General features: G+C 28.8%; 1 protein-coding gene across 1 annotated transcript; it reads left to right on the top strand.

Annotated features, from left to right (window-relative positions):
* The first annotated feature begins 13,633 nt into the window (after window positions 1-13,633).
* On the top strand, window positions 13,634-14,665 carry LOC101223134 (inositol-tetrakisphosphate 1-kinase 1). Its single transcript, XM_004148057.1, has one exon. The coding sequence runs from the start codon at window positions 13,634-13,636 to the stop codon at window positions 14,663-14,665; it is 1,032 nt and encodes a 343-aa protein (XP_004148105.1).
* The last annotated feature ends 2,919 nt before the right edge of the window (window positions 14,666-17,584 follow it).

Raw genomic sequence — 17,584 nt, 5'->3', positions numbered from 1 at the left:
TTGATATACTATTGTAATAGAATCCAATATTTTGCTATAATTTGTAAATATTTTAATTTATTTTGCTATTTTTGAAATTACGTCTTAATTTTTCTTTCATTTTTTTTGTGTGTAGATTTTGTTTATTTTATTTCAGATTCCTACTCGAAAATTGATAACTTTGATTTGTTTTTTTTCTACGTTGAATATGTTGTAAAATACTAAAAAATACTAAAAATAAAACGTAGACATATATTGTTTATTATATAAGAGTATGATATGTTATACAAATTGTCTGGTTCATACATTAATCAAATATACTTTGGTTTATTATTTCCAGAAATATTCAAATATATATTGTTGTATATATCAAGTACATCATGTTTTTCCTTGGAAGTTTGTGCTTTCATTCAAGAAATTTTCATTGCGTAGATTTTGAAAAGAAAAATGCATTAACCACAAAAACTTCCTTGATTCTTATTTTAGTATTTTATGTGTATAGAGAAAAAGTTTAGACAATCATATAAGAAGACATATTTATTTAAGTTTTATGTGTATTAGGAATCCAAATTAACCTATTCTTGAAAGAAAGGTCTTATATTCATAGTTGTGAACCAAATATCATTTTGTTTATTTGCACATTAATGTCCTAATAGTTTTTTTTTTTTTTTATTAGCAACTTTAAATTAAAAATTACATAACTATATTTAAACAAATCGTACTTAATAATATTTTACCAAATATCTCTTGGTTTGATTCAAATCCACCAAATGATCTTTCTTTTATTAGCCAATCAACTAAACTAAAGCTATCATATCTTTTATTTCTTATTCTTCTCTCTTTTCTTCAAAGTATTGAATTCCCTTCTTCTTTTGTGGTGTATGCCATGTGAAAGATTACTTTGGAAAAAAATATATAATATAGAGCAAATGTTAATAAATAAATTTTATAAAAAAAGAGGAATCAGTTGCTGAATAAATAAATAAGCCTTTAATTGCTGGCTACCATCTTAATTATTTATCCCCAGAATTTGTTCACTTTAACTTTTCTTTTCTTTTGAACAGTAAATTAATAATTTAGAAGTGATTATAGATTTCATAAATAAAATAATAGCTGTTATGGAAAAATAATTATGAACTTAGCAATAGTAGAATATGTGTGATATATAAAAAGTAGAGGTTAATTTGTAGTGGTTGATATGAGGTTTAGTTATGAATTTTATATATATATTCAATGGAATAATTTATGAATTACATATTATAATATAAACTTGTTGATTATAGAACACCATGATTATAACTATGGGATGAGATTCAAATCTTTTATTTTATAGAAAAATTGAGTAATATTTTCTAGTCAATAATTAAGAGTTAGAAATAAAACCTCCTACTTCTACTTCACAAGTAAATCAATGTTAATATGAAAGAGTTAAAAGTCATTTTTAAAATAATTAAGTTAGATGTAAGTTGACATGTAAATACACTAAATAATTATTAATCAGATAAATAGTCGATATGATCATGATAAAAAGTCATTTTTACTACGTTAAGTAGAGATTTGAACATTCAAATTAGGTTAATATATCTTAAATTTTAACGCTCTTCTCCTTATACTTAAATTTTTTTATTTTATTTAGTACTAAACCTTTAATATTGTATATGAGGAAAATAATTAATTATATATTTAATGGATTTATTAGCTTTAAAAAATGTTGGATATGTTAAAAGATTAATTATAAAAAAAATTAAAGTTCCAACAACTTAATTGATATATACAAATTAAACATGCATGCTTCAAAATTTTGGAGGCTAAATTTGTAATTTAAGTAATTATACAATAATCAACAATATATTATTGGTTAACTATAGCTTTAAAAATACATATTTCTAAACATTTTAAAACTTCTCTACTAAAATTCTAGATAACTTAAGAGAGACTTATAAACATAAAATAATTGGATTTTTTAGAAGAAATATAACAAACTGGCAAAATATTTACATTGTATAGAATAATTTTGAAAACGAAAAAAGTTCACAAGCCCACAATAAAAAATACCAAAAATCTAGTCAACACACGATTAATCAATCACATGCAGACGTGTAATTCTTCTTCTAAACGATCATGATACGCGATTCTGTAGAAAATGATACACAATCGTGTAGTATATGATGTACAATTGTGTAAGTAGTATCAACATCGGCCACACACACGCGGGTAATTCTTCTTCTAAACAATCATGATACACAATCGTTTATCATTTCCTACACAAATGGATTGCGTACCATGATTTAACCGATTGTATACAAAATCTAAACGATCTTAATTCATGATCGTTTAGACCTGAAAGAGGAAATATATGAGAGAGGACGAAGATCGTTTACTAAGTGAAAATTTAAAGAAGTGATCAAAAAGGAAAGAAAAAAAAAAGAGAGATGACGAAGAAGGAAAAAATTCTAGAAGAGAAAATGAAAAAATCACAAACGGGAACAAATGAAAATATGAAAAAGAAGAGGTGATGAATAAATCATAAAGAAGAAGAAAAAAAAAAGTGAAAAATCATCCAAAATATTCAAGGTAAATCTGAAATTCATAAAAATATCATGGTCTTTTTTATTTTATGACATAAGCCGTAAATATTTGATTGTTTTATTATATTTATAAAAATTAACTTAAATAGTGTTCAACGTGAGTATCATATGTTATTAAAGTTTTTGAGTCTCCCAACTTAAAATATTCTAATAAAAAAATGTTAATTATCCGAAAAATGTGAATTTGAACATATGTCAATTTAGAAATTTTGTTTCGCTAGTTTAATATGAACTAGAAAATAATATTACCACTAGATTAACTACTACCATTGGTATTATTTCAGTTATATGCTATAAAGAGTAAATAAGTTGAAGAGGCTTAAATCGTTTGAGCCTATCTACAATAAATTCGTCCCTCCAAAACTATTTAAGACAATAATTGTGTATGATTTAATAACTAAAATAGAATATTTAAAAATTGGAGAAGGGTTGGAAAAAAAATTGAATATGAACAAAAGAAAAACATAGAAATCAAGAAAATAACAACACAAGAAGCACAATAAATAATTAACTTGAAAAACTCCAAAATGGAAAAAGAAAACAAACAATGTATCATGTGAAAATTAAGTAGTTGTTGTATGTGAAAACTGAGATAAATGGAAACTAAAGGCCTACTTCTTTTTTTTCTTTCTTTTTTATGGTGTTTAAAATCAACCACTTTCGACTACATTTTTTATATTTTGTTAAAAGGTTATAATTGAAACCTAAAAATAAAATTAAAGAGAAAAATAATATGTTAATTAACTGGAACTATACCTTGAAATAAACGATAAACTTAATTAGAAATATAAAACTTAATGTTAGGTAAAAATAATACAAATGACGGTATAAAAGTCAACAAATTATTTAAAACAAAAGTATTGGATGTAATCTTAATAAAATTCAATGGGTGGATCAATCATAATGAGTTTGAATGAATCTTAAACGTAGTTTAATTATTGGGCTGAGTGGGAATGTAGCAATTTACTGTAAATTAACTAAGGATGTAGCAAATATTTAATACAATTCCAAATATGGCACATTTTAATTAAATTATAAGGTAAAAGACGAAAATGCCCCCCAAAATTATTCCAGTCTTCCCCTTTCTTCTATTTTCTTCTCTTTTCGTCCGCTTTCTTCACTTTTCTTCTCTTTTCTTCGGCTTCAGTTTGGCTTCAGTTCGTATTTCTTCTGTCTTTCGTGTTCTTCTCTTTTCTTCGGCTTCACTTCGTATAACTTTTGTCTTCCACTTCTCTTTTTTCCGACTTCACTTCGTATTTCTTCCGTCTTCGGCTTTCTTCTCTTTTCTTCGAATTCGGCTTCACTTCAGGTACTTTTTTTTTTCTGTTTGTTGTAATAGATTTGAAATACATTTATGTGTTGGGATGTTGAACTTGTTTGTTTGGTTTCTTTAATTTAGTTTAATGTGCATATTTTGGGTGAGATGTTGCTTATGGTCTATCAATGATACGTTCTTGTCGGTGATTAATGGATTTGGAGGATGCTAAACTTGTTTCTTTGGCATGCTAATCTGTTTTCAGTTTGTTTTTTGTTGCTTAAGGATATGGTCTATCAGTGATATGTTCGTATCAGTGATAGACTTGATGGGTGTTTAGTTTGTTTGCATTGAGGCGTTAGTAGATACGTTAGTTCAGTGATGTGTATTTTTCGGTATGTTGTTGCTCATGATTTATTAGTGATATGTTTCTATTATTGATAGACATGATAGACCTTGAGGATGTTTGGTTTGCTTGTGGTAAGGTGTGTTGGTGGATGTTTTAGATTAAGTGTTGTTTCTTAATCTATCAATGATAGATTCTATCATTGATAGACCTGAAATATGTTTAGTAAATACTTTAGTCTAATATGCATATTTTGTGTGGGATGTTGCTTATGGTCTATCAATGATACGTTCTTGTCAGTGATTAATGGATTTGGAGAATGCTGAACTTGTTTCTTTGGCATGCTAATCTGTTTTCATTGTGTTGATGTATTTATTGTAATTTTAATAGATGGGTAAGAAAAAAACTATGGAAAAGGAACCAAATGAAAAAGGGATAAAAAGAGCATCAATACATGAAGGTGAAGCAAGCAAAAAAAAGATTAAAAAAGAAAAGGTATCCCACTATATATATATATATATATATATATATATACATATATATATATATATTTCTCTCTAAATTGTTAGACTGCATAGTTGTAACTATTATTTTGCTTTAAACAGGAAGAACAACTAATTATTCCTAAAGAAATGTGGAAGTCTACCTTGAGAATCACCGTGTACTGTAGTCTACAAACTATCGACCATATTACGAGCCCCACCCGAGCCCTAGGCCCTGGGCTTTTTTTCTGTGCCATACAGGGTGCAATGTAGATGGGTTTCCACACCTATCTGCCGCCTATCATCGGTCCAAATAGGTTCCACAAGATCAAAGAGGCACAGCTACACCATTGGAAGAAAAGTATTGGGACGAAAATAAAAACTAAGTCTGGAGCATCTCCGAGCGGTTTCTGTGGGCAAAAACTTTAATATTACTCAAAGTGAGGCCGCCTAGTAGTTATCTGTGAATTTTCGGGACTTTTTTCACGTGGTTAAAAATCAGCCGATTTTTCGTAGGCTAAAGCCTTGGCCAATTTTGGACCGTTTTTGGCGCAATCGTTGTGCACCACGAACGAGCCCCACCCGACCCCTAGGCCCTGGGCTTTTTTTCTGTGCCATATAGGGTGCAATGTTGCATACCTAATTCTCCCTCAGCCCAACTAGTTAAAATAGTTCTCTTACAACATGCAACTTTTCTTCGATCATAAAACCAATTTTGAAGTATTTTCCTGATAGAATCGAGTAATGTTGCAACATGCAAATCTCTAGATTCTTTTAGAACTGAATTTAAGCTTTCTGAAATGTTTGTAGTCATCATTTGATATCTTTTCTTTGTACAATATACTCGAGCCCACTTTTCAAAACCAACCTTACTAAGATAGTCTCGTATACTAGGATACATAGACTCCATCCATTTCATATTAGTCTCAAAATCAACAACAGTATATGCTTTTCCACATCTAAAAAAAAGCTTATCAATTATAGGATCCTTATACATCAACTTCAAACTTTTTAGAAGGTGTTGCAAACAAACGCAATATTCAGCATTTGGAAAAACGTTATGAACACTTTTCGGAATACTTAAATGTCGATGAGATATTACAACTAAACCTTCCTGATCCCCTAAACTTTTCTTTATATTCTCAAAAAACCATCTCCAGGATTCATCATTTTCGGAATCTACAATACTGAAGGCCAATGGAAAATTTTGATTATTACCATCAATTGTTGAAGCCGTCAAAAGAGTTCCACCATATTTAGATTTCAAAAAAGTGCCGTCAACCGATATGTTGGGTCTACAATATTTCCATCCTTCAATGGATGCGCCAACAGCCATAAAACAGTACTTAAAATGTCCCTCTGTATCAGTTTTATAAGCAGTGAATGAACCTGAAATAAAAAATACATATATACATTATATCAAAGACAAATAACATGTTCTTTTACTATATATCTGCCACTGATACTTTATAGTAATTAGAACATCACCAGAACTATGTAACTAATATGGTCTATCATTGATAAGGACTATCACTGATACGTGTTATCATCGATAGAACCTAAAGTAAACCACCATATCGTCAGTTTGATGATATACTCATTCATTATCACTGATACGATCTATCATTGATACGATCTATCACTAATAGATCCTATAGTAAACCACCATGTCATCTGCTCATTAACTATCAATGAGACGATATCTATAAGTGATAGATCTTATCAGTGATAGACCATATCATAATATCATTTGGAGTCGAACGGTCAAAAGAACTAAAGTCTTTTATCATACAATCACTAATCAATGATGAAGATGCTTGTCTATGAGTAGTTTGAACAACATTCATGGAGCAATCATGATTAGCAATATACTTTCTTAGTCGCCATAATTCCCCACCCTTGTAACGAGATGCACAGACATACCATGAACAATTATCTTGGGAGCACTTAAACTCAATAGATTTAGAATTTGATCTCACAGTCTTGAACTCAAAATTGTTCTGTATAGCAATGTAGTAAAATGACTTTGATAGTAATTCCTTGCTAGCAAACATAACTTTTTCTTTCAAATCGGATATAGAAGACAACCTACTAACATGAATATCCGTAAGAATTTCAAAATCATCATCAATTGAAGAAGAAGGTAGCAGAGAAGGCAAATTATTCATCCCACTGTTAACAACACTAGATGACCATTCTAAATCCATAGAGACATGAGAAGCATGGACAACTAATGGATGTCTTGTAATTTTCCCTTTAACTAAACTTATAAACCAAGCAACATCTTTATCTTCATGAATTTCAATCACAGTTTGAATATCAGTGATGCCATAATCCAATAAGATTGACAATTGTATTGAAGAAGGAGATGCATCCAATCGAACTTCCCTTAATATCAACCTCACTAAATTTTCAAAACAGATTGTCTCATCAGCCAATACACCTGTAGTCTTGTAATTCAAGTATTTATTTGTATCATCCCACTGTCCACTATGAAACACTATTATTGGAAGCTTAATCATAATTCTAAATTACTGCAAAATAAAAGATATGAAACACTATTATTGGAAGCTTAATCATAATTCCAAATTACTGCAAAATAAAAGAAAACAATTATCATCCTACTATTACACTGAAGTATTGATAAAATCTTTAAAGAAAACAAAGATCAAATGTAAAATCTTTAAAGAAAACAAATTTAATTACATACCAAATGATTTAATGAAAGATCATTGTAAAATTGTTGGACGTTGAGAGCTACTAATTGTTGGCGCACAATGAAGAAGGTGATCTTTAGGAGAAAATCATGAAGAAGATGGAGAAATGACAGTGAAGATGGAGAATGCAGAAAATACCGCAGAATATGGAGAAGGAGAAAATATCGAAGAATATGGAGAAGGAGAAAATACCAAAGAATATGGAGAAGGGAGAAAATTGTGGAGTAATAACAGTGAAGATGGAGAAGGAGAAAATCGTACCCATTTTAAACCGAGGGTAATTTGGGAATATTTAAAGAATAATTAAAGATTTGCTATATATGCAAATTGTTAAAAAAAAACTGCCATATACTTAATATTTTATGACAAATAGGTTACCCATTACAATTTCCCTTAATTATTTTTAGTTCTTGTTTAAGTATTGGTAGATTACGTTTGAATTAGATAAACGATGCCTTGGTTCATGAAAAAGGTGGGCCAAATGGTGGAAAAATAAAAGTATGGGTAACATGTAATAAAGGGGAAAAAAGGAAAACAAATTGAAATTTCATACAATAATAAATAAATAATTAAAAGGAATTTTTTTAAAAATAGAAAAAAATGACAAATTATTTATCCAAAAAAATTTATTAATATTTTATTTTTGACAATTCCTCTAGTTAAAAAAACTTCAAAAGTTGATCATTTCCATTTCCATTTTCATGCACAAATTATGATTCCAATTGTTTTAATAATTTGAGTATCGTCACTATTTGTTAACATTTGTATACATAGTTAAATTATCTCGTATACTTATGTAGTTATCGTTAACATTATTGTTAAAGTGATGTAGTATACATGTATATATTAGAGATAAATATTACTTCATGTGAATGTAAATATAGTTTAATTAATTAAAGCATACATTGTTGATTTATATATATTCTTTCTTTCTACACACGTGAATCTCTTGTTCATAAAACGATAAATATAGGTTCATCATGCAATAAATATGATTAAAAGTATGTGACCTTTATTACTTTCTATATAAATGACAAATTGAGATGAGTACAAAAGATAGCCCATAGAATAGACTCGTTTTTTTTTTGACATTAATGTCAATACTTACTATTTTTTTCCACAAATAATTACCAACTGATTTAGAAATTTTCATGAATGTTTATTCGCAATTACTTTTAAGCCCTTCAAAAACAAATGTCTAGTCATTTTCAATTTCACATTTGTTAAGTAGTTATCCATTGAGAAGGGCATGTTAACTAACTGTGGGTTCAAATATGGAAATTGGAAATTATTTTCGTATTGGGTTTTGATGTTAGGGGAGGTGAGAAGATAGATATATGTGGATTTTAGTGATATCTTTATATGTGTACGTTCACATATGTGTTGTCACATAAGTTAGTTGAAGAATATTGAGGTGTTACGTTTTTACTTTACTGTTGAGGTCATTACTGTCCTTATGACCGTTGAGGTATTACAAGCGATGTGTATAGTTATATCACTCATTTTATCTTAATGATATGATATAAAACGTTTTCTCTCACAAAAAAATATTTCTCTGTCTAGAGGCAATTGATATAAAACCCTAGCCCTTGGTTTTGAACCAATCTTAGTGAGAAATTGTCCAGACCAAACTGCTTGGTATGCTCGATTATCTAACTATCGTGGCACGTGTGTGAAAATAACAAGAAGATGCATCAAACCCCGGACATAGAGCATACAGAGGCACCCAATAACCAATATGACCAAGATAAATGCTTGTTGAAACAAATGTCGATGCTTAAAATTAAGGGTCACTTGCATTAATGGCAAAATATAAAATGAAAATAGATTCAATGATCTATCACTTTAAAATTTGCAGAAATGGCAAATTAATAAGTCCAGCCTAATTGAAATTGTCGAATGATCAAAATGCTCTTATTACCACTAATTATAAAAGATATTGATTGTTCTTTGATCGTTGTCTGATTTCTATTTTATACTAATTGCTAATGATACCAATTTATCATTGTTATTTAATTTAATATTGATTGTTATTTAATTGTAAATGATACTAGTTGCTACATCTAATGACCTTAGATTTTTTATTAATTACTAACTAGTTTTTGATAATCAACTCATTACCTTTCATCTTCTGTTACATTAAGTAATTTTTAATTACCATCATATTGTCATATGATTACCTTCTTTTTTTTTTTTTTTTGTCAATTGCTGAAGGTTTTTGTTATTACATTATGATTACCAATTGATTACTTTACTCTTTTTTTTTTTGTCAATTACTAGATAGTTTCTTATTACCATCCATTTTGTAATCTACATAATATTGTTGATTATCTCATTTGCAGCCACTATATAAGGAAAATGGTCATCAAAAGATTAACCACACCTACAAAATACTGAGATAGTCGTTTGATTAATTACCTTCTGACTTGTCATCTAATTAGCTTCTACTACTTTTTTTTTTTTTTTCAATTTTAGCTAGTCTTCTAAGATAGTTATTTGATTATCTTCTACACTTTGTTTTTCAATTTTAGTTACCCTCCTAGAATTGTCATTTGATTACCTTCAAATATTTGAACATATTTAGTAGTTATTTCTGACATTGTCATACGGTTACTTTTTCTTTATTTGTCAATTAGTTAGCTTGGTTTCCTTTCAATTATCATTTATTTTGTCACATGGTTAGCAGTTTAAATTAGTCACTGAAACAAAAAGGTAAAGAAAACCTCATTGATTAAGTAACTTTCGCCAATTTGAGTGTTATGTCATTTTGTGATTGTTATATAATTGTTGATGATACTGATTGTGTAAGATTACTATATGATAATTAGAGAATAATACAGATTGTTATCTAATTACGATATGATACTGATTCTTAATGTTATTGAAATACAACTTGCTAATGATTAATAGTTATATGATTGCTATTTGATATCAGTAGATTATTTGATTGATATTGATTACTAACTATTGTGAAATAATTATTTGATTAAATATCCAAAGAAAAAAAATTGGTTTAAGTGAAATGGAATTAAAGAAAGAAAAATGGAAAATTTGCAAATCTAGGAATATTTTAATTATATATATATATATATATATATATATAAAAGATGGAGTAGTTAAGAAAATTAAAAGAATTGGGTAAGTAGAGGTTTTGTGATTATTTTTTTAACAAAGAAGAATAAAATTAAAAAAGAAAAGAAAAAGAAAAAGAAAACAATACAATTTTAATAAAGAAGGGTAGTTGAGTTTTTTCTATTGGGTAACATTTTGAAAAGAATCTTGGTTAATAGGATAAATTTTGCTATAAATGCAAAATTAAAAACTGAAGTCAGGGTTGCAAATTCTCTTAAATTAATATGCTATTGATTGGCTCGATTTTCTAACATTATTGTTTTTCTTCAATTATTCTCCAATAATAAAAGTGTTCTCCATATGCTTATGAACTTCCCCAACACAACTCTCTATGTCCATTCTTCTTTTACTTTTAACTCTTAAGTTTTTCTTATTTGAAATAAAATTATTGTATATATTTGAGATAAAGTTACAACCATTTTTTTTCTCTTTCTAAGGTCATTTTCGTTTCAATGATGGTATTTTATTTGAGCTCAACTCAATTGACATTTATATGTGTTTGAAGACAAGAGGTCTTGAGTTCAAAATCCTCACTCCAAGTTGTATTACAATACTTTTTTTTAAAAAAATGATTGTGTGTTTGCGATGAACAACAATTGAAATTTAAAATATTATTTCAATTTGATTATGGAAGAATTAGGTAAAATGTGATTTTTGGTAAGTGATTCCAAGTCAATCATTTTCAAAATGATTATTCAACACAATTTTTGTGTAAAATATTGTTGGTTAGTTATTTGTGATTTTTAAAAAAAACTTAAACATTAAAACAAAAGACGATTACGGATTACATCGTTAATAAAACAAACAATTATATATGTATATAAACATACATCAACCATGAATGAATATATAACAATTTAACAAATATATATATATATATATATATATATAAATGAATATGTTTACCTTAATTATAATTATTTAGTTAAATAATTATTTCTCAAATCTAAAATATAATTACTGATGGAGGGACTTTTGAAACTAAACCTAATATTAAAAATTAATTCTAAATATATGAGAATTATTTTAAGAGTATGATATCAAACATAAATTTGATTATTTAAAAATTATTGGTATCTAAATCTCTTTTTCTAAAATCAATACACCAACTATCACTCTGCAACACACCCTGGTTTCATTACAACAAAAAAAATTCGTTTTTTTAATTAATGAGAAACAGTTTCACCCAAAGTAAAACAAATATTAAAGAGTTTTTTTTTCCAAAAATAGAAAAAATAAATAAACTATTTACTTTTCATAGAACAAAAAAAAAAAAAAAAATTCATTACACTCTACTTTTGTAGGTGTACGAGTATAAATATTTTATCAATTTTCTATTTTTGACTGTATATCTTTTTTAAAAGTAAAAATTAGATTTACAAATATTTAGATAAATACACTTGAACTTTGGCATTTGTTTAAAAAAATATAACACTTTTATTATTGTTGCACTTTTTAAGAAATATATAGGAGTAGAAATTGTTTAGAATTTGGATGAAAATTGAAATATGAAAAATGATGTAGCAGTAGTTTAACAAAGAAGAAAAATTTGAATCATCACATCACATCGGTTTGTGTCATCGTCACATAATTTAAAATTTTAATTTTTGTTCTCAATCACTTTAAGTGGTAGTTTATTTTTTAGAAGTTAGATAACTTAAACTTTAGATGCTTGAAATTATAGATATACGAAGTTATAAATGTTCAACATCTTTAGATTATCATGCATATTTGTTTTGTAGGAATATTTTTGTAAATATATCAAAGAATATTTTGACGATTGTGTTTGTTTCGTAGAACTTCTACACACGAATATGTTAAATTTAGGTAATGTTCCAAAAATGCCCTTATAACTATTTATTAATTTTTAATTAATTTAAATTTATATAACATATTTGTTTTAATCAATTTGATTTTCTTTTAAAATTAATACAACTTATTTTATTTTTTCTCAACAAAATAACATATCACAATTTAAGATTTTTGTATAAGATAAATAGTCATTTAAATTTAAATTCGAATATATTGTTGTTAAAAATAATAAGAATTATGTCGAAACATCTTAGAATGTGTGGGAGTTTCTAGATGTCAAAACATCATACAATACTACTAAACAAACATGGTAGTCCAAATAAAAAAGAGAATCCATGATACTTGTGAATTAAACCGTCTCCAAAGAACTTATAACTCTAACGTAGTTTTGATACTTTGATGACTATTTATTTATTTGAGAGTTTAGCCAATTTTTAATTTAAATTTTATTTTTTAAAAGTAGTTAAGTTGTGACTTGAAATAAGCAAACTACCCATATTAAAATATGCACCCAACAAAGTTTGAAAGTTCATACCACACAGATCTATAAATATAATATTTCACTTGGGAAGTGTTTTTTTTCTTAAAGAAATGGGAATAACGTAAGGATCTTGACTATTGGTTAAAAATAAGTTTCATAATTCTTTTTTCTTTTTTAACATGATAACCTAAATATATATATATATATATATATTCATTAATATGGAATATTTTATGTTATTCAAATTTGTTAAACCCTTCAAATTAATTGTGTTTGAAGGAACACGGAAATTTCAGCGGCATGAAGATGAAGCAGCCCTCTTAACTTAAGCCCCCACTCTTGATTTCCATTTCAATTTCATTGACTTTTTTCTTCCTTTTTGTACTCTTAATTTAATAACAATAATTATTATAATACATAAACAAAACTTTAAAGTGTATAGTTTTCAATACCAACATCAAAAATGTAAATTAGCCACAAAACTATTAAAATTATTTATAAATATATAAAAATATGGTTATTTATGGTTGTGGATTAGTTAATAGAAAAGTTTGTGAGTGTCTATTAGTTATTATTAGTTTTGATTGATGTGAAATTTTAGTGTATTTGAAACTATCAAATATTATTAATAATAATAAGAAATAAAATATTAAAAGAATCTAATTCCTATATTAAAAATATTTTACTTCCTCAAATAAATAAATAATTAATTGCATCCGCACGTACCTTCTCATAGCCGCGCTCCACAGTATAAATTACACACAAACTGAGATCATTTTTCTCACCGGAGTTTTTCTTCACATTTTCTCGGCTTCCAAACACCACCTCTGCATCACCAACCATGGCTTCTAATTCTCCTTCTTCAAATCGCCTTCGTGTAGGTTACGCTTTTCCCCCAAACAAAGAGCGCAATGTAATTCGGCCATCTCTAATCGACTACGCCAAGTTACATAGCGTCGACCTCGTTCGTATCGACCTCCAAACGCCGCTCCTCCACCAAGGTCCATTCCACTGCATCATTCACAAACTCTACGACGATGCTTGGGCAGAGAATCTCCAAGAATTCGCCTCCAAGAATCCTGACGTCGTCGTCGTAGATCGGCCAGACCTGATCTCTAAGCTCTACAACAGAGTCTCCATGCTCGATGTAGTGAGCCAGGTGAAGGTTTCGGACTCTGACGTAAAAATCGAGGTGCCGAAACAGATACTTGTGAAACAGGAGGATGAAGCAATCGATTCGATTATGAAATTAGAGTTGAAATTTCCAGTGATTGCTAAGCCGATGGAGTCAGATGGAAGTGCAAAATCGCACGAAATGTCTCTAGTCTTCAACCGACGAGGATTGAAGGATTTGAACAAGCCCGTACTTGTACAGGAATTTGTGAACCACGGCGGAGTAATGTTCAAAATCTACGTTGCAGGAGATCAATCGATGTGTGTTAAGCGGAAATCGCTGCCGGATGTTGAGGAGACAGAGGAAGAACTAGAGAAGAAGACGGAGGGCGCGATGAAGTTTTCGCAGATATCTAGAGCAGAGGAGAAGAGTGAGAAATGCAACGGGGAGGCGAAGAAGGAGGATGAGGAAGAGATTGAAATGCCGCCGGAGAAGATAGTGAGGGAGGTATCGAGAGGGTTGAAGGAAGCGATGGGGATTAGGCTGTTCAATTTTGACATGATAAGAGATAGAAATAATGGAAGGTATTATGTGATAGATATAAATTACTTACCAGGATTTGCAGTTCTGCCGGAGTACGAGCCGTTTCTGACGAAATTCTTCAAGGAAGTTAGGGAGAAGAAGGTGGATGTGGATGAGGTGGCGTCCGCCACTGAAAACGATAAACAAAACCCACGGTGCTGCAGCTGTTTCCATTGAACGTGAAAGCCTGTTACAACAATCGAGGAGCATTCAATTCAACCCTTTTTTTTTTCTTTTTAAAAAACGTTTGTATTCCAGCAATTCTCTTTCATACAAAAAAAAAGATACATATAATTTAATAATTTTGCTAATTTGTAAATACCTTTTTTCTTTTTTTGCTATATTTTGAAATGTTCCTCTCTAATTTTTATTTCTTTTTAACTACAATAGAGGATGAAATGCTCCTACTCCTATCTAAATTCTAATCACTTCTTACATTAAAAAAAAAAAAAAAAATGTCATGACATCTAATAGTATTAACAATTTTTCCATGGATTCTCCATAAGTATTTTTCTTTTAATTTTTAGTTTGTTCTTATTATGGACTAAAACAATTGGAGGATTAAAAAAACGAGAAAAGTGATTTGGATTATATTCTCAAACCTTTACAAAATTTGTAGTTTTAAATATTATATTTCTATTGTAGAAAAAGGCGAATAAAATGCATCACGTAGCCTCAAATTGACAACAATAATTTATTGAGGTGTAATTAAAAAATCTTGAAAATTTTAGTACGATGCCCATGAATAAATTGTTGCTTTCACGTTGTTTTATTATTATTATTATTATTATTATTACTACTTTTGTTTCCAATCGTTTTCCATTTTCTTTTCTAATTTAGTATATGTTTGCTTTAAAAAATTATTATAAATATCTTGAAAATATTCACAAAATATTATATTATTCTATTAATGATAGATATTTATTAGACTTCTATCAAGTATTTATTAAATTACAAGCTTAATGAAAAAAAAAAAAATTAGAGTTTGATTGTACATGAAATTTAAGATAATATATAACATATTGATTAATTTCTTAGAAACAATATATCTACTTTATACATATATATACAAAATTAAAAAATTAGGATTCTAGAAAACACAAACTTAAAATGTGTTAAATTTGTAATTTAGAAAGAAGGGAATTCTAAAGTTCCATTGGAGTCCTAACAAATCTAAGAGATTAAAAAAGAAAAAAAGTCCATGCATGCATGGGATTTGGTGCAAGAACCGACTAGTGGTTGCGTTTATTATATTATGTTATAGATAACGTGACTTTATATTATATAATAAAGTATAATTGAGAATTGTCATTTACTTGGTGGCTGCCACTTTCGTTTTGTATCGAGATACCTAATCAAAATATGCTTCTCAATATATGTAAATCGGTCTGGAAGTTTTCTTCAACGTTTTTTATGAAATACTTGTAAAACATAGAAATAATGATGGGTTTAATCCAATATAAACAAAAGTATTAATAACAAAATCAACTATATTTTGGTTGGATCGATAAATTTCAACGTAGAGACGATATTGATGAATATTTATATTTTACTAATACATTTGTAAAATTGAAATCTTCATGTCTATATTTTAATTCTGAGAAATTTTAATCGTTTCGAAAAGTTGGAATATGGGTTAAAAGCAGATTGTTTTAGAAAGCAATTCCTTGCTTTTAAAAAGATAAATTAAATATAAGGGCTCTTCTTTTTTCTTTACATCCTTCCCAGTCCAATACGAAATAAGATCAATCAGACGTGAGAGAAAGGCAGGGATTGGTTTCATGAGCTCACTAGCAAGGATAGTGGGAATATGTTGGTGCAAGGGTGATTGCAGGAGGAATAGTCTGAAAAACAATGTCAATTGCATGGAAGGTTGAATGAGCACAGAAGGAAGTGGATAAAATGGGAGGAATATCTTGCTATTGTTGCAGCTCATGGATTTGGCCTTTGATCGAGTGTCTTTTTGGGTTTATATTTTAGATTAGTCGTTGCCTTGTATGAATCCGATTATGTCTACACCATTGGAAAATGTGGTGGGTACTTTTGAATGTGTGTGAATGGTAAAAGTACTAATGGATCTTGTCGAGGGCCAAGCCTTGTGTTTAAACTGAGATTGACATTACTAAACCTCTATGTCAAGGTATTAAATTAAATGTTGATGGTTGGATGTGTGGTTGTTGGTTAACTATGAAGTATTAATGCCTATCGGAAGTGTGTTCTCTCTATGGCTTTCTGAGTCATGGATCTAAAAATTGTCATTTTGTTCTTGGGGAAGATGATTAAGAAGCTACGATTTCTGATCACTGCGGTGTTTGGCTAAAAATGCCCTTTACCATGAAGATGGTGTCACGTAGTCCCTTTTCTAACTCCCAACCTGACTCCTAAAGAGGGTGTGAGGTCTGACGAGCATCGTCATATTTTGACAAAACTCACAGACCATCTAACCTATCTGACTCAACTAACACCCACAACACATATGCATGCTTTAAAGAAACAAACACAAGCTAAATGCTTTGGTAACAACATGGACTACTAGTTGCAACCTCTGACAAAAACTCAATTGAAGCATAAACTTAATAACAACTTACTAACTAGAGCCACAACTTGTAACTCATGCTAAAACATAATAAACATGCTACTAAATAATAAATAACCTCAGCTCACAATTAGCCAATAGCAACTGTAGAGCATGCTCGACACAATGATCACTTCCTAAAATGTGAAAAAACATTTGAAAGACTTAGTGAGAGATGATTTTTATAAAAACATACATTTCTAAATAGTTATGCATAATTTTTTGGCTTCAGCTGAAACATTCAAGTAGTTGAATATCATTTCACAAACATGAAACTTGAACTTATAAATAAACATTTGAAATACATATCATAAATTTTACTTGATCATTATGGTTAACTCGTTCTTAACATGAAATATGGGTGTTGGTACACTGCACCGTCAATGACGTAATTTTCTCAACTTAGGTACAATTGTAACTATATCTTTGTCCACATAGGCACAACGAGTTGCACCTTCATTGATGTAAAAGGAACATAGACTTGTCAGGCTTCACATCAATAACAGAAAGCCACTGGTCAT

Source organism: Cucumis sativus, chromosome 2, assembly GCF_000004075.3.
Source record: "Cucumis sativus cultivar 9930 chromosome 2, Cucumber_9930_V3, whole genome shotgun sequence".
NCBI lineage: Eukaryota > Viridiplantae > Streptophyta > Magnoliopsida > Cucurbitales > Cucurbitaceae > Cucumis > Cucumis sativus.
This window is presented reverse-complemented; position numbering and strand designations above follow the sequence as displayed.

Bases quoted from the DNA above. Each gene is read 5' to 3' on its own strand.
- LOC101223134 (XM_004148057.1), top strand. From the start codon at position 13,634: ATGGCTTCTAATTCTCCTTCTTCAAATCGCCTTCGTGTAGGTTACGCT.